The sequence below is a fragment of the Anastrepha obliqua genome, chromosome 2 (assembly GCF_027943255.1).
Source record: "Anastrepha obliqua isolate idAnaObli1 chromosome 2, idAnaObli1_1.0, whole genome shotgun sequence".
Taxonomy (NCBI): domain Eukaryota; kingdom Metazoa; phylum Arthropoda; class Insecta; order Diptera; family Tephritidae; genus Anastrepha; species Anastrepha obliqua.
This window is the reverse complement of record NC_072893.1, coordinates 129,215,114-129,237,570: the sequence shown is the minus strand read 5'-3', so window position 1 is coordinate 129,237,570 and position 22,457 is coordinate 129,215,114. Positions and strand designations below refer to the sequence as shown.

General features: G+C 38.4%; 4 protein-coding genes across 5 annotated transcripts; 2 read left to right on the top strand and 2 right to left on the bottom strand.

Annotated features, from left to right (window-relative positions):
- The first annotated feature begins 3,656 nt into the window (after positions 1 to 3,656).
- LOC129238751 (putative nuclease HARBI1) lies at positions 3,657 to 5,195 on the top strand. Its single transcript, XM_054873914.1, has 3 exons — positions 3,657 to 4,140; positions 4,206 to 4,344; positions 4,414 to 5,195. The coding sequence occupies exons 1-3, from the start codon at positions 3,734 to 3,736 to the stop codon at positions 4,942 to 4,944; spliced, it is 1,077 nt and encodes a 358-aa protein (XP_054729889.1). The 5' UTR covers positions 3,657 to 3,733; the 3' UTR covers positions 4,945 to 5,195.
- Positions 5,177 to 7,446, bottom strand: LOC129238750 (uncharacterized). 2 transcript variants are annotated; one of them, XM_054873913.1, is made up of 8 exons: positions 6,991 to 7,446; positions 6,739 to 6,913; positions 6,560 to 6,685; positions 6,408 to 6,485; positions 6,094 to 6,348; positions 5,907 to 6,032; positions 5,518 to 5,842; positions 5,177 to 5,460 (listed from the first exon to the last, which is right to left on the bottom strand). In XM_054873913.1, exons 1-8 carry the CDS (start codon positions 7,092 to 7,094, stop codon positions 5,201 to 5,203), a joined length of 1,449 nt encoding a protein of 482 aa, XP_054729888.1. In that variant the 5' UTR covers positions 7,095 to 7,446; the 3' UTR covers positions 5,177 to 5,200. The 2 variants fall into 2 exon arrangements, with proteins under 2 accessions (XP_054729888.1, XP_054729887.1); XM_054873912.1 differs by having other exon boundaries at positions 5,177 to 5,842.
- Positions 7,447 to 10,321: 2,875 nt separating this feature from the next.
- On the top strand, positions 10,322 to 19,540 carry LOC129239039 (phosphatidylinositol 4-kinase alpha). The gene is made up of 11 exons (XM_054874310.1): positions 10,322 to 11,009; positions 11,088 to 11,301; positions 11,371 to 12,384; positions 13,040 to 13,535; positions 13,647 to 14,621; positions 14,687 to 15,489; positions 16,167 to 17,117; positions 17,198 to 18,114; positions 18,180 to 18,368; positions 18,440 to 18,686; positions 18,742 to 19,540. Exons 1-11 carry the CDS (start codon positions 10,926 to 10,928, stop codon positions 19,125 to 19,127), a joined length of 6,276 nt encoding a protein of 2,091 aa, XP_054730285.1. The 5' UTR covers positions 10,322 to 10,925; the 3' UTR covers positions 19,128 to 19,540.
- A 40-nt stretch (positions 19,541 to 19,580) lies between these two features.
- On the bottom strand, positions 19,581 to 22,173 carry LOC129239042 (putative Dol-P-Glc:Glc(2)Man(9)GlcNAc(2)-PP-Dol alpha-1,2-glucosyltransferase). The gene is made up of 5 exons (XM_054874314.1): positions 21,293 to 22,173; positions 20,905 to 21,229; positions 20,708 to 20,850; positions 20,475 to 20,651; positions 19,581 to 20,412 (listed from the first exon to the last, which is right to left on the bottom strand). The coding sequence occupies exons 1-5, from the start codon at positions 21,446 to 21,448 to the stop codon at positions 19,861 to 19,863; spliced, it is 1,353 nt and encodes a 450-aa protein (XP_054730289.1). The 5' UTR covers positions 21,449 to 22,173; the 3' UTR covers positions 19,581 to 19,860.
- Between the last annotated feature and the right edge of the window lie 284 nt (positions 22,174 to 22,457).

Here is a 22,457-nt window from a genome sequence, read left to right as displayed (position 1 = left end):
CGCTGAAAATGTGTGTAAATTTCCATAGTAAAATTAGTCAAATACACACGCGCTTTACAAAAACGTAATGGAATATCAGGCAGAATGAGTAATTTAGAGTGGTTAGGTGGGTATAAATTATTAAAGTTTGTGAGTAAAATTGACAAGCTGAGGCGGTTGGAAATGAGGTCAAGCAACGTTTTTGCAAAAAGAAAAATAGAAAAAACCAACAATGCCGACGCCACTACCGCCAGCAACTATTAGCTGGCAGCGCGGCTCAGGTCAGTTAGCATAATAAGCATAGTTGGCAACGCGGTGTATTGCGTTTGCAACGGAAGTGATCGATTGCATTGCTAACATTTGTTAGCATACGATATTTTAGTAAAGAGGAAAAATGGATAAACACATACCATATGCATACATACATCCATACATCATACATACCTTCATATATTAAACAAGTACTATATTTCTATGTAATGCAAAAAACCAACAATAAGGGGAGCAAACAATTAGTGAAAACACAAACAACACAAAAACTTAGTAAACATGGAAGTAAGTGAAAACAGTATAATTAAATACAAAAAGAAACAAAAAAACAAAGAGCAGAAATTCCCTTAGTAAAGTAATTATGTAAATTATTAAATGTTATCAGCTGACCCTTCCAAGCAACTTTTTCCAATCAAAAAGACACCTACGAAAACACAACAAATGCACACAAAAGGCGCGAAGAACTATGAAGGCGTACATTTCATACGAACACAAATAAAACTTGTGAACACTTTGAAATTTGAAAAACAAATATAATGTTGCAAGGCCTTTCCTGCTTCCTTTGATTCCAGCTAACCAAGCCTGTTAGTGGCACACAAACAAAAACAATAACAATAAACATGTTATAGGGTACACTATTGAGAAATTAATTGTCATGTTTATTGAATTGAATATTGTATATGAAATTGTTTAAATTTAAATTCTATATACAACGGCTACATACATATATATATTATATATATTAACAATAGCGCATTACGTAACGCATATGCGACAATTATAAATGTATGCCATATTTTTATGTAAAAGTTGGCAAAAAATATTGATACCATACATAAAACATACATACAAATATGTGCATATGTATGTGTACGCAGTTAAAATAGTATGACTATACATATGTTTGGTTGATTTTAGAAGGGTTTTGTTTTTAACTGCAAAATAATTTACAAAACAAAATATGCATTTCAGTTTCATAATTCGTTACAAAATTTCTATAAGAGTAATGCATTTTGCCAGAAAACGTATGACAAATGAATTAATAAATGTTTAATAGTTTCATTAAAAGAATACACATATATACACAAAAACGCAATGAATGAACATTAATAAATAATGAAATGGCCCGAAAAAGATGAGTCACTGTGCAAAATTTGAAATCAATAAAGATAAAAATATATACACATTATTATTTATTAGTTAAACAAATGCGTTTTTATGTATATGGAGAAATTCAGAATAATTAATTATTTTAGTTTTTATTTTATGTCGTGAAAAAGCTACTAATAAAAACTATCGGACTTCAGAGACCAAATAAAACTGTATTTGTGGTGTGCGTCTTTATGTTTTTCCACAAATGGAAGGACCTACAGTTTTATGCTGCCTCCGAACTGCAGATGAAACTTTATGATGAATTTTTTCATAGCAGAAATACACTCGAGGTTTGTCATTGCCTACCGAGGGACGTCCGCTATTAGAAACGATCTGGACTAATTTGGTTCCACTCTTCAAATAACGCTTTTTTACGATCAGATTTGGTATAGATGTCATATTTTCTCATATACGTCTTCAAAACCAGCCACAAGTTTTCGATAACGTTCAAATCCGGCTGATGCTTTTCTATCGAAGTACACCGCCTAGCCTTAAAAAAAGTGTACATAAAATTCAGTATTGCTTTATGTCAAACTCACTGTACAAACTCTCGCATACTAAAAATACAATTTCCTTTGTTGAAACTTGCGCCGTGAATAGCGGTACTTTTAACTGTATCATTTAAGCTGCGGCGTGAATTCTCTGCACGTTTTTCTTTTCTTTTTTTTGCATAACAATGAAATTACACTTTTTCGTATTTTATGTTGAGAAATGAAGTAAATCAAAATAGTTCAGATGCCTGCATACTCTATTTTTCCATTTTCGCAAAATATTGTGAAATGAAGGCCTTACAAAAAAAACCGTATTTGTATCAAATAAGGTGTGAGTGGCTGTATGTGTATGTTCCGCCTATGAAGGAGCCTCGCATCTCACTTAAGTTGCTCCATAAAACCAACTCATGTAACATCCCTTTCGCTATTTTGCTTAAGTCCGACCCCATCGAAATAGCGGGTTCATCGGTCCACCATTAGATGGAGTCGACGACTAATATTGATAAATGGATGAACAAGCCCAGTCTAGGTAGGGCTTGGTAAGCTGTTGCAACAAAAACACAGGGGTTACGATTTTCCAAACGAGACCTCTCAAACTAAATTAAAAACCAAAAGTGATTCAAATTACCATAATGCCTAGCTTTCATTGTTCCATTTTGTTCATAAAATATGCCATTGTCGTCACATTATCTGCCATTTTGTGTCATTTCTATGTGATGCCGTAAAAGATTGTTGCAAAATAAAATTACGTGATGAAAAGCAAGCGTAATTCCCGTAATTGTTATACGTAATGCTGTAAATGTGTGCGCTCACAGTGCTCTATTTTGCTCTGATGCTTTATGAAAGTATAATAGGTAATTCAAAGAACTCGCTGTTTGCCTTGGTGTTTAAAAATCAGTTTTATGAGAAAATTTCATTTTTATTTCAATCAAATGATACAGTTATGATAATATAAAAGATTTTTTCATATCAACTACATCATGCTTCGCTGTATCCAAAAGCTGATGAAAAAAAAAGCTGAAGCTACATATTTTTTTCGCACTGCCGGTGTCACCCTGTTTTAAGCGCTGCGAAACAGATGATGAATCGAGAAATTAATTGCAATTGAAAGGTAACCCAAAATTTGTGTACCTAATAGACCCGTCCCAATGAGTCTGTTTCGTCCGTTACGGCAACAAATTTGACTGACATCAAAAAAGATTGTGTGTATTTGATTCGAAGGCGCCACATACGTGGATACGCCATGCCAGAATGCACAAAATCTGGCAACTTTCTACTTTTGCCCTAGGCAAGTGCGGCGAAAATGACAACGGTTTAAAGAAGAACAATTTTGTATTGCGCAAATTTTTATCGATGGTGTTTTTTAACATATCTAATTAATTGCAGGAAATAAAGGAAATTTAAATGAATAATTATTTTTTGGATAAAAGCTTGAAAAAGTAGAGAAAAGACTGGGCTTAACCAAGTTGTCTGAAAAATAAATGCGCGTCCCGATCTCGAAGTTGTGGTCGGACCCACTGTTTACGACTACCATAAATTCTATTAAAACCCTCTTTTGCTGCAATAAGCAAAATTTTATAATATATTTCACAACCAACAAGAACCTATTTATACACAACGAAATATTTATATTATTTGCTCTCACGACACGAACATTTGTTTTATGTTTACATGCAATACTTCCATTGTGGCACCACGGTACGTTTTACACGTCACGTCAGTCAATGCAACGGACGTAACGGACTTATTGTGACAGGGCTATAATATTCCACTTTGCTGGATAAAAATTTAATAGTAGCGCTAAATCAATTCGTTTTTGAAATTGTGCTTGGAGTATCTAAATGGAAGAGGAATTTCTATTGCTCTTAATTGAAACGTGGCAGGATGCTTTCAATAGCAATAATATGAAGCTTCTTCGTGACTGCAGCGATCCGTTTAATTTGCCAGCCCAAGTTTTCGAAAAGCACTTCCTCTTGCCAAAATCTATGTGTCGCTCATTAATAGAAGACTTGCTACCGTACGATAAACAGGACACTAGTCTACCTCTCGCTCTAAGATTTCTAACAACGGTCAATTTTTACACTTCCGGTAGCTTTCCAAAACGTTCTAATAGCAATAAAATATTCGACATCAGTCAGCCATCGATGTCGCGCTCATTGTCAAGTATAACGGAACTATTGGTTACACAAAAAGGTGATGAAATATGCTTTCCAGGCACAAATGAGAGTCAAGCAGTCGTGAAGAAGGGGTGAGTATTGACGACAAAATGTTAAGTTTGTGAGCTGTTGTATATGCGGAACAATTATTTTATAGTTTCAAAGAACAATTTGACATGGATAATACTTTGGGTGTCATTGGAACAGCGCACATTAAAATACTGGCGCCGAAAGACAAATTCGGATCGGAAGAATATTTTAATGAGCACGGTGAATACAGTATCAAAGTAGAAGGCGTGAGTACATCCAGCTGAATTAGCTATTGTCTTCAATTAATATCTCCACTATAACAATTTATTTGATAGATTTGTGATCACCGCTTGTTATTCACATCACTAAACGCGAGATCGCCTGGTTCCTTATCTAATTCATCTATCTGGCGTAGTTCGTCGGCACGCCAATTTTTAATAAAACATTACAAATTAGGTTCACGAAACACTTGGTTACTAGGCGATGTCACATACCCTCTAGAACCATGGCTGCTTACTCCTGTGACGCCTAGGAGTCGCCTGGAGTTATCCTATAACGATAGGAATAGAAGAGCTCATAATTGTATTAAGCAAGCTTTCGCCGTATTAAGAACCCGCTTTAAATGTCTCTCCAAAGGGCGCAGGTTGTATTATAAGCACGAACGTGCGGCAAACATTATATATGCATGTGCCATACTGCACAATATACTATTGAAGAATGGAGGTAGTGCAACATTGGATAAAAACGAGTTACAAACATCGGTAGAAGAGGCTTCGACGAAGGTGTCAGAGAAAGCGGCTTTGAAGTGTGCGCCAAAATTTGTAGACGGCACACACGTTAGACACCGTTATACACAACATTTATAATTTATTAAAGTGGAGGAAATATTACTATTGTATTTTTACAGAAGCCTAGTATATACACTGGTGTACAAAGAAATATACTTTTAACTTGTGTACGCTTTCACATCTCCAATAAAACTGCACTGATGATGAACTGTTGTATGCACACAACTGTTGCGGACCTGCCACAGCTGCGATGGCTAAATTTTTGTTTTTTGTTTTTGCAAAAAAATATCAGTAGAATGTAGAAAATAAATATTTCTTAATGCCTTTTATTTTATTAATTATTCTTACAAAATGTCAATACTTCCTCTAGTCTCTGAACGTTATCTGTCAATCTTGTTACGGCAACTGTGAGTCCTTGCAAAATACCCATCATTTGCTCTTCTCGTTCATCTCGCTTATTTATGCTCTTTAAAACGGTTTCGTACATTTCATTAAGAGATGTGATCTTGCGTTTTTTCGATCCATTTGTTGTATCTTCAGGTACGGACGTATGCGAAGAATGTTTCGTGTTAAAGCTTTCAGTGCCCGTGACCTCTGCGGGTATCAAAGAGGGATCCAAAGTAATTTTTGAGCGGGCATTTTCTCTTTTACCTTTTGCCGTAGTTGGAGATGGATGGGAAAGAACAATTTTTTCGTCCTGAGCGGTGTCAACTGTGGCTTGCGTAGATATATTCAAAGAAGTTGATGGGGGTGAGATTGTAAAGACTCGTCTTTCTTTATGCCCCACATCTGAGGCATTCGTAATATCTGATGGGCAGGGAAGAACAGCAATTTTCCTTTTTTTGCACGCTTTTTCTACCGACTTTTTAGATTTATCCGAAGTAGTTACTCTGTCAGCTTCACCAGAGGCCAGCATTGTTGCATTCAAAGAAGTATTTGGTTGAAGAGTGACACAAATTTGCGACTGTGTAGTGACCTGAATATTTTTGGATAATAATTAAAATATTTAATACATAAAAAATTTTGCAATGTTAATTTACCGGAAAACCCAATGTCGGCACATTTATTAATGATGTGGGGGTGTTCAGCTCAGGAGTTGTATATTCATCATTCGCTAGCTCAATCTCAGTTTTCATATCCATTTCAGCTTCAAAATCAAGAATAGCCTTCGAATATTTTGAGTCTAATTAATTAAGAATGAAAATTCGTGTGTGATTGATAACCTACATCCGGTTTAGAATCTTCATCTGATATATCTTCGCAAATCTCCGTCACTTTATTTATATCATCATCGTTAAAGCAATCGATTTCCTTTTTTATTGTTGTTGTTGTTGTATCAACATTTATAACATTTCCATACATGTGTCGTAGTGACAGTCCTTGGCCGGATGAAAATCCGGGTCCTTCCGGTAAAGCAGAACCGACTGTCGGGGGAACGATTTCCTTTTGTATCTCTATATCTGCTTCCGGTTCCAGTACGATCTACAAACATGTATAGTTTTTTAAACTAAAGTGCAAATAAATGTAAACCAATGACATACCTCCGTTTTAGCGTCGTGCTTGAATATGCCCTTACATTTCTTCTGAGTTCTGATTGCATTACTCCGGTCCTCCACTTCCTTGTTTTTTACACAAAATAAACAAAATTATTTGGATTAGAATGCAATTAAAAAACTTAATAGTGCAAACCTACATCCGTATCGCTCGTTAGTGCTTGCTGGCCAAAATTAAATGAAGCAAATTCATCAAATTCAGGTACACCACTACTTTTACCTCGACGTGCTCTACACCGCAATTGACTTCGCCACGTACTCATAGACTGAAAAATACATTCTTTTGCAACTATTTTAATACTCAAATGAAATTAATTACTTCTCTCCATTTATCAGCCGATCGATATGCCCCTTCCATAGAATTCAATTCGTCGGCTAATTCTTCCCATAAGGTACTCACAGGTCCAAATTTAGACGTAATTATTTTCGGATGCTTACGCGCAAAGTTTACAAGGTAGAGCAATTGCGCCAATGTCGCACGATTCTTTCTATAACTATTTAATGATTTCGGATTTAAATTGTTTGTAATTAGTAAAATCCCTTAATTTGCAATTATGAATATCTTACTTACTTGTCTACGCAACTTATGCTTTCGTCGAGTTGTGTTCTGTTAATGGAACTTGAAGGGGAATTCAACGATGGTTTTGCTTCTGAAGTCAGTCGAGTACGTCTCATGTTTGTTGATGTGAAATCTTTGGCGGAGAAGTGCTTGAAGCACCGACGTAGGGAAAACTTTAAAATAGAGACAAACGATTTTGGCGCAAAAGTGGTACCGTCCTCCCCTCTCCAAATATATACACTTTTACCAGCCGGAAGCTAATAGTTTTTGAGTTATTTAAAATTAAAGGTTTTAAAATTGGTTAGCCACACAGCGCCACATCCATATAAAGATACGCACTGATCTCAGTTGTTTCACTTTCGTAAATACTTTATAATATTTAAACTGTTTACATTAATTATTATTTATAAAAACTCGTTAAATTACGATTGTAAAATAACTTTATTTTTCACTGCGCAAACTGTAGTAAAAATTGTTCAAAATTTATAGCGAACGAACGAGTTGCCATATAGTAGCAAAACAAACACAATCGTTCGTTTGTTAATGTCTTGTAGAATTTCTTATAACAAATTATATATAATATAAAATTAAAGTTGTTGGTATATTCGCTGTATATGGTTTTATATAGAAATAACAAAACCGCTGTAGGCGAAAACGGCAATACTGCTGTTTCCGTGGCGCCGCAATTTAATGGCGGATTCTTATAGAACTCGACAAAAGAAAACGAATGAATGAGTAAAATTTTTTGATATCCCGCTTAGTTTTTAAGTAATTTAATGTTAAAGTTCTCTAATTTAGCGAAAAGTTGGTGCTGCCATACACCTGAAATAAAAACGAAGTTCGTATGCAGAGATGTTCAGTAGAAGGTTCATTGTAAAACTGCAGTATTTTTTGATGTAATTTTAAGTTGAGAAATAGTTTTGAAAATAAAAACATACAACTCATTCAAACTTAAAAACAATAATATTAGGCGTATCTCAAAAAATAATAAAGTAATTAAAATTAAATCAATTAAAAAAGTATTTTTGGGTAGAACTTTTTTTCGCATGGGCGGCCTTCGGCCGCGCTTCAAAAAAATAACCCTCATCAGTCCAACTCCAGCTACGCAATCCACAGTATTTTTGGGTAGAACTTCTTTTCGCGTGGGCGGCCTTCGGCCGCGCTTCAAAAAAATAACCCTCATCAGTCCAACTCCGGCTACGCAATCCACAGTATTTTTGCGTAGAACTTCTTTCCGTGTTAAAACCATTGAACCCAAAATTAAAACATCATATGCGTGTATGTAGTAAGGAGGCACAATAACCCCCATCCCCAACATTAACACTAAACTTAAATACTTAATTTTTGTTCAAATTTTTGTTTCATTTGCTGACATCCGGCAACACCATACTGTTGTCATTCCAATCTTAAGATTGATAATAATAATCTTAAGATTAATAATAATAATAACAATAACAAATTCGCGTTTAAAATTGGAAAGTGACTGTATGGACAAATGCATTTGCATTTTATTTTAATAAAAATAATTCGAATATAAGGATAAAAATAAGTAAAAACACGCGTGTGAGTGTATATTTCGTGAATTTTGTTAAAAAATATATAGTGAAATGTGGCAAATTATAGTGAAGTTCCAAAGGGCATTTTGAGACCTTTTTTATTCAATATCTCGAAAACTAAGCGAGATATCAAAAATTTTATTGCCTCATTTCGTTTTCTTTTGTCGAGTTTTATAAGAATCCGTTATCAGATTGCGGCGTCACGGAAACAGCAGAATGCCCCAAACCTTGTATAAATTATTCTTAATAAAATATTTAAATTATTACCGACTTTTTATATAGAATATAGTTAAAATATAATCCCTTGTCTAAAGAAAAAGTGAATTCTGAGCCCTAAGTGTATTTACTTTAGTATACTGTGTATGTGTGGCAACACTATACGAGTTTTCAAAATGGAATCGAACAAATCAGATTGCTGGATGCGCGCAGTAAAATGAAAATTGAGCTGCCAACTTCGAAATGTCAGCTGATGTTGACATTCATGGATGTCATGTTGACATCTTTGGTTAAAAATTCTATCTTCAAATATTTCAAAACTATAAGCTTTCGGGTGAATTTGGAATTTGTACCTTTCCAACGGTACAACCTTTACCCCCAAAGTCGATTGTTTTCAATTTCAAAGTCAAGCCCAGACGTGAATTTTTCCGAAAACTTCACGCCACAAGCAGTTTCCCTCTCAACTCTCATATACTCATCTCTTTGAGACTAGAAGAATGAAACTGAGAGGGAGAGAACAGATGACAATTATCAAAAATTTCGTTGCTCGAAAATTATTCGAACAGACCGGTTTTAGAGAACGTTAATGTATTAATGTATTAACGTTCTCTGCCTGTTTTGTTGCTGTTCGTGTATTCAGAAATAATTCGGGAAAATAGTTCATTTGGTATACCCTTTCTCACCAAGGAGTTCATGCGACACTCAATAGAGAGTCCAGGGTTAAACAGTTTATCGTTCCATAAGAGCATCATATGTGCTGCTAAACCTGGATAGAGTGGAAAAAGCAATTGGGCCATCCGAGCATGGCCTTTTCTGTAACTGTTAAATGATTTGGGATTTGAATTATTTGTAATTTGAATAAAATTAGAATTTAAAAATCTCGTAACGCTAAAGATTACGTTAAGAGTGAATAAGCTTTAAATCAAATTAAAGTGATTGACAATAAAGTAGGTTCTACGTCACCGGAACAACATCGATATATACCCAACCAAGGACCGTCCCTCCAGCAGCGTTCCCCAAACATGCATCCCCATTCCCCAAATTGATAGAAATATGTTAAAAATTATCTAATTTTCAGGCATGAATGGGATATTTAGTTATCTGCAACATTTAAATCTTCGTCGAGTTGTTTTAATGGAACTTATGGCAAATCCAGCTTTGATTATGCTTCAGTATATGAATAGTAGAATAAAAGTAAGTATTTATCAAGGATGACTGAGTCTCTTAAGTGAAATTTATTGCAGGTTATGGCATCTGCATATATGTAAGTAAAAGCTTACAAGTATTTTGTTTTTGCTTTTATATTCATAACGCCAAAATCAGCTGGTTGTTTTCATGGCGAATTACTTATAGATAAGTAGTAATGTAAATAAATTATTTCTAGCTTAGCGAATAAATTGTTTGAATTAAACATTGTTTACTCCTTAGCGATGAGGCAGAAGTAGCTGAAATTGTGATAACAAAGTATTCAAGAGTCTTATTAAATGCAAATGGAGAATAGGTAAAATGAAATTTTCGCGGGCATGGGAATAAAGTACATTTTGTGTTGTGTTAATAACTTTCAGATACAAGTTACTCATGCCAACCATTTTCAATAATAATGATAGAATGATAATGTGCCGTGACGTCGGTACGGAAAATGAACAAGAAAAAAGATGTGGAAGAATAAGCGAAAAGGAGTGGAAAGCCGAGGATATAAAATAGATGGTGTACACACACATTTGCACGCGCACACATGTGAACTTTTCTACATCGTGTACCCACAGCTGTTGCTTATCTATCATTGTTTTGACATTTTTTATGGTATTATGGTGTATTTTGCTTTCATGTTTTTTTCCGTTGAATATTTGAGTTACCAAATATAAATAAAATTCCAAATCAAGTCAAAATCAAAATATTCCCAAAAATATGTACTAGGAAGCATTGAACTTACATCTAACAGTTGCTAAATACTATTTATGTGCGGATTAATAAAAAAAATTTCTCACACATTCGTATTCGTAGCTTTTGTAATTTCTAACATCTCGTACTCTGGTCAGCTTGGCAGTGAGTAATGTATGACCAAATCAACAGAACGTTTTTTCATACGATTTGGCAATAAAAAAGTGAAAATTACGGGATATTGTTGTAAATCTACGAAAAGATTCAAAAACTGTGTTTTTCGGGCACACTGCAATGACGGATACGTTTTCTTATCAGCGTACCGTACAGAGCTTAGCTCGAGTGTTGGCGCGCATAGAGCTAACGCCTTGGGACAAGGTAGCGATTGATTTTCACGGTCAACTTCGAAGTACAAAATCGACTTTTCACCTTTGACTCATCCTTTTTGTTTTGTAGGTGCAATCGCTCTTTCGCTATTGCCCGCAAGAAAATGCTGCAGGCGTTTTTTGTCTTGATGCACGAGCACAGGACGCGGTAATAGCGTTGGGAATATATTTTTTGGAAAGTGGATGCCAACATGAGGAGCGCATTGTACCGTACTTGCTGCGACTTGCAAAGTGCATGCCGAAAGCCGTTTGGGTGGATGATGCAAAATGGAGCAAAATAGACCGTAAATGAAGATTGTGTAATTTGAATGTACTATTTTACAATTTGTAACTGTTTATTTTTGTTTCGGTAGGCATACCATCAGCAGAAAAGTTTAGCTTCTGCTTGAATACTTTGCTCTCCGACATTGCCTCAAAATGCCCAGATCTACGTGAGGAAATCATTCTCAATCAAGTAGAGACGCTCAGTGCTTTGGCAAATATCATTAAATCCAGCAAAGACAGTAGCTCTGCCCCACCACCCATCATACTGTGCAAGGCCACCGTACCATTACTTTTCGGATTGGCACGTTCAATGGGACGTTATGCCAGTCAAGACCCGCCATTGCTCTGTCGCATATTTCCACGCGAAGAAATGCCGGTAGTTAAACAGAATGGCCGTGATGGTGGCAGTTTTAGTTCTAGTGAGCGCATTGCATGCTTCTCACAATTCCGACCGATAATACCACGCTCCATGTCCGGTAGTCTGAGCCAAGACTCGAACGAGTGGCGCCTACGCCAATTGCAAATGATTAACGGCATCGACAAGCAACGCCCACAATTACAAACATATTTCTCTGTGCCCTACGATCCGCGTACACATTTTTTTACAAAAACCGGTTCTAGTTTCAATCAATTTCCCAACATGCGTGTTTGCGAAACACCAACTAAAACTAAAAAACTGTTTATTGTGCCACCTTTCCCCATACAACACCTGCAGACTATCTTCGCGGTGGCAAAAAAGTTACTTACCAAAGAGACGCTAGAACATTTGGATGAGCAAGCAAGCGATATCTTTGCTTTACATCAAATCAAAGGTTATTGCTACAAAAGTTTCTCGGAGACACTTAATTTAGTATTGGTAACTTTACTGCGGGAATTGCTACAGCATCAAATCGACTTGCCCACGCCGTTTACTAAAGATGTTCAAGAATTTGTGAAGCGATTATTTTTGAATGGCCAAACAGAGCTGGCAAACAAACAGCAAGATCAGGAGAAGGAGAAACGCGAGGAGAACGGAATACCAGTAGTGAACAAATACAAGGTGAACGTAATGGCAAATGCTGCGTGCGTGGATCTGCTTGTCTGGGCCATACGGGATGAAACAGGTACGTAAAAAGCCGGAAATTATTAGTTGAAGACTTTTCTTTTTTCTTGAAAACAATGCAATTGAGATGATTGTAGGATATTCTGCCTTAGTCTTATTAGTTCACTTGAAAAGAAGGCTAGATTTTTTCAAGGAAAGAAAAAAGCAAAACATTTTTGAAAAGGAAATATCTCCGTTTAATGATTTGGTGTAATTACATTTTTTGGTATTTATTTTTTATTTAATTTGAATTATTCTTTTCAGTTGATGATGAGTACAATGTACCTTCATTGCAGTTGGGTTTAAAAATTTTATTAAAAAAAGGTTGTTAATTTTTAAAGATTTTTGTTTTGTTTTGAACCGGTTTTTTGTGCGGTTCTGCGCATGCTGAAATGTTCTTTTTGAAAAAAAAAAAAGAAAAAATCATTCGAAGTACTAATTTGGACATTCATAATATCATTTAATTCATTATCACGCCAGTTTTGTAGTGGTAAAGAGATAGCGTGGCATAATCTGTCTCATTTGGTTGCATTTCTTGCCCAATATTTTTATAGTTTTTTGAATGCAATTTAGATTTTGTTAAATATATCTCTTCTTCTTGTTTAATTTATTTTGTAATCTCGCACTGCCTTCTGAAAATACGCGATTGTTATTAACTGCGTTCCATTCCATTTTAGAGGCCGACAAACTGTGCGGTCGCCTTTCGCAGAAGCTCAACTCAGTACTGAGCCATAAGATTGTTTTGGACCATATGCCGCTGTTGATGGTTTGTCTCGAGGGGCTCGGCAAGTTGGCGCAAAAATTCCCAAACATCGCCGGCACATCGATATCGTATTTACGCGACTTTCTTGTCGACCCAAGTCCAATACTGGCCAAGCTTCATGCTTATTCGCAGCAAACGCTGGCGCTACAAAAGAAAGAGAAAGAAAAGTTGGCGCCCTTCAAAATCGTCGTACAAAATAGCGAATCACGTTCGACTGTTGATATTTATGGAGAAAATCAGAAACATGCGGGTATGCGTTCGGGTCAGGCGGCCTTCGAAGCGTTGCGTGATGCAGCGATTGAGAATCTAAGTATTGCATTGCGTTCAGCACACACTTTAGACCAGTATTGCGTGCCGGCTTTGGTGGCAAATCTCTCGAATCGTCTATTCACTGCAGAGAAGCATGAGTCGTAAGTTTGAAGGTTATTTTTGTGGGTCTGGATATATGGAAATATATACTCATATTTAAAGGCTATATAAAATCCTGCTTTTTGTAACCCTTTCTATTTCCCCTTTCATAGCGAATCTACGCTGGTAAGCCTCAACATAATCGTCATGCTTGGTCACGTAGCCGTCACACTGAAGGATACCTCGAAGACTACTCAGAATATTTTGCAATTCTTCATTCAGCGTTTCTGCAAAGTACCCTCCGAGCAGAATGCGCTTATTGTTGATCAATTGGGCTGTATGATAATCTCACAGTGCGAGCCACATGTTTTCGAAGAGATTATGAAAATGTTTTCGCGCGTTACGGTTCAGTCGGCGTCGTTGGCCTACACCTCGGATCAGGAACATCGTAAGCAATTCAATAACGTGTCGGATGCGGTGGTCAATGCTTTGGGTAATATTGCGGCCAACATACAAGGTGACGCGGAAATGCTCGAATTGTTGGGCAAACTGCTCGAACTCTTTGTGCAGATCGGTCTGGAGGGCGAGCGCTCCTATGACAACAATACACCGGGTGCGCAGAAGGCCAGCTCCAGCGCCGGAAATTTGGGTATGTTGATACCGGTGATTGCGGTGTTGGTGCGTCGCCTACCGCCGATCAAGAATCCACGTATGCGCTTGCATAAATTATTCAAGGATTTCTGGGTGTATTGTGTGGTCATGGGCTTTACAAATGCTCGCCTCTGGCCAGCCGATTGGTATCAAGGAGTGCAACAGATTGCAGCCAAATCGCCCTTACTCATTTCGCAAACGACACACAAGTCCGACATGCGCGAATTGAACTACACGTCGGCAATCAAAAGCGATTCGGTCAGTTTAAATGAGTTGCGTAGTCAAATATTGCTATTGCTGGAACATCCCACGGCCGATGTGACTGCTTCGATCAATAAGCTGACATTCGCACAGTGCACTTATCTCCTAAGTGTGTACTGGTTGGAGACGTTGCGAGTAGAGAATTCAGAGGAGCCAAGCCTAGAACCGATTTTGAGTTATCTGTGCGATAATGCGCTGCAAAAGGACAAATCTGGTATCTGGCAGTGCGTAAAATGGTTAGTGGCGAACGAAATATGTATAATTTTCAATCAAACAACGTACTACTATTCCTCTTTCGCAGTGTTGCCGATCAGGTTTTCGAGAAGTTCCGCAACGTGCTCTTTGGACATGATGAAATACGCGAGAAAGTGCTCGAATCACAGGCAATGCTTTTGCTCGTCTATTTTAATCACATACACAAACAAATTCAGTTGGTCGCCGATCAATATCTCTCACAGTTGGTCGATAAATTCCCGCATTTACTGTGGAATCGTCGTGTGCTCTGGTGCATGTTGGATATCCTACAACTGCTTGCATTCTCTTTAACACTAGATCCGAACGAAGAGACGCCGACGTTGCGTGTCGTGTCCACACCTTACACGCTGCAACTCATGGATTCGCTACCGGCACGCGAAAGTCGGCTTAAGGATTTCGCTGATCGTTGCCAGGGCATTGTTAATGAAGCCATGAAATGGGCGCCGCGCTCCACACGCTCTCACCTACAGGAGTATCCAAATCAGATACCCACGCCGGTGCTGGCACATCACAGTGGCTTGGCTTTGGCCTTTGATTCGGTAGTGAGCAGCAATACCTTGTATCCGAATGCTTTGGCTTCGATCAATAAGCGTCCGAACTGTGTAAACAGCAATACACCGCGCTTTGTGTCGGTGTTGTGTCTGCGCAGCAAATATGCCGGTGAGATCTCAGGACTGCTGTCAGTACTGAGCGAGGAAGACAAGGCAGGATTGGCTGACCGGTTGGTAAAGGATGTGTGGGATGCGTGCGCGGAAAAGAGCGATGCGCGTCACCGTGGCGCATTGTGGCGTGCCACCGCCTACTTGATTATATGCTCCGATGTGAATCGGAAGCTTTTGCATGCCGTGGGTGAGTTGATGAAATGAAAATTAAAAAATATAAAAATGCATAAGAAAAGTAAAAGTTCGCGATGCAAAAATATGTTAACGCGCTTTTCACGTAAGGTCAGAAACGTTACTCCGATAAAATTCCACTTTAGTTTTATACTTAACAGTCAAAACTCAATTTTCTATAAACAACTTTGGTATGTCTCATCCGAATTGGTCCCCGCAAATTTTATTTTAAATTTTTATGGCATACAATTCAAATTTTTTTGTCTGAAAGTTTTATCTCATTCAATTTTTGTAGCCAAAAAACGAATTTGTAGGATAAATTAAATTTTAAATTTTTATTTTAATAAAAAAATTTTAATCGAAAAAAAAATATTACCTGAATCTCTTTCTCATTATTTGATTGTTCTTGATTCGTCAAATCTTTTACCAATAGAAATTTATCTTTTTATTTTATACTGGTAATCTGAATTTATAAATATTTTTAAAATTTAATTATATTTTTTTTATTCTGGTGAAATTTTTTTTCTAAATCATAAATTGTTTTTTGTTTCTCTGAAAATTTTTTTATCAATTAAAAATTAATTCTTAATTAAAAGAATTCTTTCGTTAATTTTTTCTTTCAAATATTTTCATACAATTTTTTTTTTAAATACTTTTTTTCTTTATTTCTCTCTACCCGACAACCGTTTTCAGCCACATCTCAAGTGGAACTATTTACGGAATATGCCGTGGAAACCGCCGTGGAGTGCTGGCAGTGGGTGTTGACCGCACGCCAAGATCTGGAACTCTGCTTCATTCAAGAGATGGTCAGCGCCTGGCAGACGACCTTCGAGAAGAAATTGGGTCTTTTTTCCGACGAGGTGGAGACGACCATACCACTTGCAGCCTATGAAGGCTGCAAACTGGTCTCAAAGCCCATACAAATTGCACCACATCTAATATGGCTGCAGTTGCTATCCGAAATGGTAGATACCGCCAAGTATTGCAATCGTGACAAGGTGGAAATGTTTTGTCTGCTGTTGCATCGCTGTCTGCCCATTTCGAAGAATTTGAAACAGAATCGCCAAGTGTCAACAGTTGGATGTCGCTTTAAGCTACTGCAATGTGGCCTTTCGTTACTCCAAGGCAATACAATACCGCGTTCTCTGGCACGTAATATACTGCGCGAACGTATCTATAGCAATGCATTGGACTATTTCTGTGGCCCGCCCACATGCCCGAATCAGAGCAAGGAACAATTACTGGATGACATTTTGATACTGTTGAAATTCTGGCAGACGATGCGCAGCGAGAAGAAACATTTAGTCACCTCGGAGGTAGGCGAATACGATATTACGGCGGTAGCTTCGACGCAAATGCTTTCGGTGAAGCAGAACGCGGAGACGGCTTCATTAATCAGTGCCGGCGACGTGGCACGATCGATGTCGACGGGTGGCACCGGCGGCTGGTACAACACCATACCGCACTCTACATCGACACTATCAAAACGATCGAATCGTTCGAAACGACTACCTTATCAGAAGGACTCATACGACAAGGATTATATGAAAAAACGTAACTTGATTTTGGAATTGTTAGCCGTCGAGTTGGAATTCCTCATTACCTGGTACAATCCGAATAGTCTGCCCGATTTGGCAATACCTGGTGAGTGCAGCGGCGAAGTAATTGAAATTTTGTAGATTGTGATGTAATACATTCTATTTCTTTTGTAATTCGCTATACAGGCGAAGAGCAGGTCAACGAGTGGCGCGCTCGGCCATCCAAACTGAACTTGTGGCGTGATTACGCGCGCCTTGCTTGGGCTTACAACCCAGCACTGGCCGTTTTCTTGCCGTTGCGCATCAAAAGCGCTGACTCGATTGAGGAGGAAGTGTCGCGTTTGGTTTGCGCTGATCCCATTGCTGTCAGCCACCTACCGGAAGCACTCAAGTATCTGTGTAACACGAAGAATCTGCTGCATGAAAGCCCAGATCTGGTTTACATTCTCTCCTGGGCACCGGTCAATCCTATTCAAGCACTATCATACTTCTCGCGGCAATACCCGTCGCATCCGTTGACCGCTCAGTATGCCGTCAAGACACTCAGCTCCTATCAAGCTGAATCCGTATTGCCATACATTCCACAATTGGTGCAAGCGTTGCGCCACGACACTATGGGCTACGTGGTGGAATTCATTAAGAACATTTCTAAGCGTTCTCAGATTGTAGCGCACCAATTAATTTGGAATATGCAAACGAATATGTTTATGGACGAAGATCAACAGCATAAGGATCCGAATTTGTACGACTGCTTGGAGGCGTTGTCGCAAAACATAATTTCTTCGTTTTCAGGTGCCGCCAAGCGTTTTTACGAGCGCGAATTCGATTTCTTCGGCAAAATTACAGCTGTGTCGGGTGAGATACGCTCTTTTCCGAAGGGCATCGAACGAAAGAACGCTTGCTTGGCAGCATTGTCACGCATACAAGTGCAATCGGGCTGCTATTTACCCTCCAATCCCGAGGCAATGGTACTGGATATTGACTACAACAGCGGCACGCCCATGCAGAGCGCAGCAAAGGCGCCATACCTGGCACGGTTTCGTGTGTATCGCTGTGGCATAACTGAGCTCGAAACGCGCGCCATGGAGGTGTCAAATAATCCGGTTAGTATTCGAATTTAGCTGTGCATCTTATTTTATCGAATTACAAACGTTTTGATTCTTTACAGAACTCGCAGGAGGACGCTAAGATGACGCTGGGCGTGGAATCCTGGCAAGCCGCTATTTTCAAAGTAGGCGACGATGTGCGTCAGGATATATTAGCGCTGCAGGTCATAACCATCTTTAAGAATATATTCCAGCAAGTCGGCCTAGAGCTATTCCTATTCCCATACCGCGTGGTAGCCACAGCTCCCGGCGTAAGTATTTGCGGCATCCTGTACGTATGGGACATAGAAAAAGATTTAAATTCATTTACCACTGAGTTTAGTGCGGCGTCATTGAGTGCGTGCCAAATGCCAAGTCACGCGATCAGCTGGGCCGCCAAACCGACACTGGGCTCTACGAGTATTTCTTGCATCAATACGGCGACGAGAGCTCCAGAGAGTTTCAAGCTGCACGCGCCAACTTTGTCAAATCCATGGCTGCGTACTCGCTGGTCGGTTACCTGCTACAGATCAAAGACCGGCACAACGGCAATATAATGATAGACAAAGATGGGCATGTCATACACATTGGTGAGCACTTTTTAAATATATTCTTTTGAATTTTGTTAACTGCTTGGCACTACAGATTTTGGTTTTATGTTCGAGTCTTCGCCCGGTGGCAACATTGGTTTTGAACCGGACATGAAACTCACCGACGAAATGGTTATGATTATGGGTGGCAAAATGGAAGCGCCCGCCTTCAAGTGGTTCTGCGAGTTGTGCGTGCAAGGCTTTCTCGCAGTACGTCCCTATCAGGATGCCATTGTATCGCTCGTTTCTCTAATGCTTGACACGGGACTCCCATGTTTTCGCGGGCAGACTATTAATTTATTGAAGCAACGATTTGTGGCGACTAAGAATAATAAGGAGGCAGCAGCGCACATGTTGGCGGTGATAAGGAATTCATATCAAAACTTCCGCACTCGCACCTACGATATGATACAGTATTATCAGAACCAGATACCATATTAAGGGATGTAACAGAGATATGTGCGAAAAGAGGAGATTATACCGCGTAGAAAGAGGGGTAGGTGAGCACGGGAAGTGAACTGTGCATGATTTGACGAGGGTTAAAGGACGAAGAAAATTGTTGGAGGTTATTCATTATTCACTCTTTGCAAATTTTTCTTGAAAATTGGTGTGGATTTTTGGTTGCACTTCGAATTTGTTATTTTTAGATTTTAAGTGTATGACTTAAAAAAATGCTAACAGTTTAGTGATTTGTGTGCTTGTAACGCGGCTAAGAATGTGTTGCCAAGTTTGTCCTATGCAGTATTTGCATATTATTACAATATTGATGTTACAAACTTACATATATATAATCATATATTATTCAAGTATAAATGTTAGTGGTGTTATTGCGTGGCAATATATTCAAATACAAACAAGATTTTGATGTATATTAGCAAAAATTAAATTCTGAAATTAAATTCAATATTATATTTATTTAACTAAATTGCAAAAACAAAAAAATCAAAATAGGAAAATTGATTCATACACAAAATCTTAGGTATAAAGAAAATGTACAGCTTGCCCTCAACGCATTGCGTTGCGCATATGCGCATTTCTGACTTACATACATTGATGACTATGTGCATGTGTGCGATCAGGCAAAAAGCAATACCTGATCATTTAAGTTTGAACATCTTACTTTATGCGTTCAACTCCTTACCAAAATGAAGCAAATAGAGCGATGCTGCGACTATTACCAAATAATGCGTTGTGGTTCCTTGTAGTCCTTCCATGCTATTTCTTTGGTTAAAAATATATAGAATGTGAAGGCATTGAGCGCCACATAGCAACCCAGCTCCAGCCATTCTGCCCAGCGTCTTTTTACAAGCGGTTGTGTATGCAAGCGGTACAGCACGAACGGGATGAGAAAGTAGCGCAGCTCTAGCAAGCGTTGAAAGCACAAAACCAGCACCGTAGCTATCCAAAACATCAGCTTAAAGCTGGTGCGCATATGCTGCAGGCCAGAGTGTAGCAGAGCCAAGGCGAATACATAAATGGGTACCATAGCATACTTAAACCACTCGTAGCGTCCGTAGAACCGATTCCAAATGTAGAAGATGTAATGACGATTATCTGCAAGCAAATACGGATGCACTAGTGTATTCCATTTGACGGTGAGCATGCCAATGCCGAACAAGAATAGTACGATCAGTTTTTCACGCGACAGCCAACGCAGAGTGGGCCGCAGTTCATGCAGTGTATTGGAAACTCCGAAGATTAGTGCAAAGAGACTGAAGTAGAATATCTGAAATAAAATATTTAAAATTTTTGAGAAAAATGATAAAGGTTTTTGTAGGCTTATAATACCTGTGGCAAATGTAAGGTGGCTTCATGTGCACGTTTATCGCCAATGACAATGGATCCATTTAGGAAAACGAAAAACACAAAAGGCAGAATTATGATGAGGTAATAACAGCCTTTACGTAATATTTGCCAGATGCTGCGCCCTAGTAGCCGGTATGCAGTAAGTATACTCCACAGCACCTGCAATACAGAGGTTTAATAAGAAAGTGTAAGCATTGGCGTAAAAGAAAACAGACCTTTGGATTAAGTAGCTCTACTTGCTGTCTTTTAATACCTTTGGCGCGTGCGTAGTTGCCGCTCAGCACATCCAGTGCCATTATACCAAAACACATAGCAACCCAGACTACATTGGTCTGACGCACCAATACACTAGCTGCAGCTGGAATAATACAGAAATTAATAAATTTCTTATATTGAAAAGGTGGAAATTTACCATAAACAGCTGCCTGTAGATGAGACTCTTTGTGCCAATAGTAGTAAAAAAGCAGCACAGTCGTAAGTGACAACGTATCCGTATAGTATAGATGACTAAAGAAATATAGTGGTGGCAGAGCACCTACAATGATGGCATCGAGCGCGGCAAGCTGACCATAAGCACCACCGAGCAGTCGACGTCGTATTTTATATAGCACAATTATATTCACCGTAGCCGCTGCAAGCGATATACATCGCAAACCCAATTCCGTACACGCGCCCAACGGTATGAGAATCAAAGAAACAAGATAAAGTCCTGGGAATGTTGTAATTTTCGGGTCCCACTAAGAAGATATCGTCAAGCATTTGAAATTAAACACGTATGCAAATAATTCACTCATACACACCACATCGAAGCGCTTATTGCAAAAATGCAGTCCTTGTCGCAGATGAAACTCTTCATCAATTACGGTTGGAGCAGTGGCGTAGACCCGCAGAAATAGCGGTAACGAGAAGGCCAGATATAAAATGGGCAATAATACCGGCCAGAAGTACTTTTGCATATTCGCTACTATTTTCAAAGTACAAACCACTGACTACTCAATAGCAAATAGTATCAATAGTGATGTGGAATGAGAAACAAATCCATTGACAAGTTGATCATTTTGTTTACGAAAATGCATATAAGAATGAATGAATGAATGTTGGCAATGGAGAAGAAGGTTGATGAGTTGCCAACTACGGAGCTAGTAAGGAGTGCCAAGCCAGTGTCAAAATGCAACAAAATTTTTGTCCATTAGCATGTGGAGCTGTTTAATTTTGAAATTACACAAATGCATATGTAAATATTAAATTTTCGTAAGTACATCTACTTATAGAGAAAACAGAAAATCACGTTCGCATATATTGAAAGAACTTTGCCAAGTCGTTGGGTAGTGTAGTGGTATCTGAGTGGTAGCAGTAGTGAATTAGTTGGCAATACTAAGATGTTGTAAGGTTGTCAGCACTGCACCGCCATATTGATGAAAAAAGGAGTCGTCGTCGTCGTCGTCGTTTCTTGATTTCTCGGCGTGTGGCGCTGGAATTTTCTGCATTAAAAATATAAATTCGCTGCGAATCGTTCAGTAATTGTTATAATTATATTAACTCGGTAGATTGGCGTTAATCGATGTAAACTAAAAGTAATTGTGTGTGCTTTAAAATAGTTTGGAATACGGCGACTGGTGGGTCGTCATCGTCGTCGCAAGCGAAGTGGAGAAGAGCCGCAATTGGTAGATAAAAAAATTGACAAGCAGAAAAACGAAAGAGCAAGGGAAAAATCAGTTTTCTTTTTACTTATTCCAATGCGGAATACTAGTCTTCAAAAGTGTAGTTCGTTTTTCCGTTTGAGAAATTTTTCACAAAGTGCATTTGAGTTTTAAATGTCAGGTGTGGTTTTTAAATGTGACAAATCATCTAAAATTTTATGTCGGAATTGTGAATATATTATATAAAATATATACATATATAAGTGAATTATATAGTGTGCGCATTGTAAAGAAGGAAAAACGGCTGGAGAATAGTGTAAAAGAA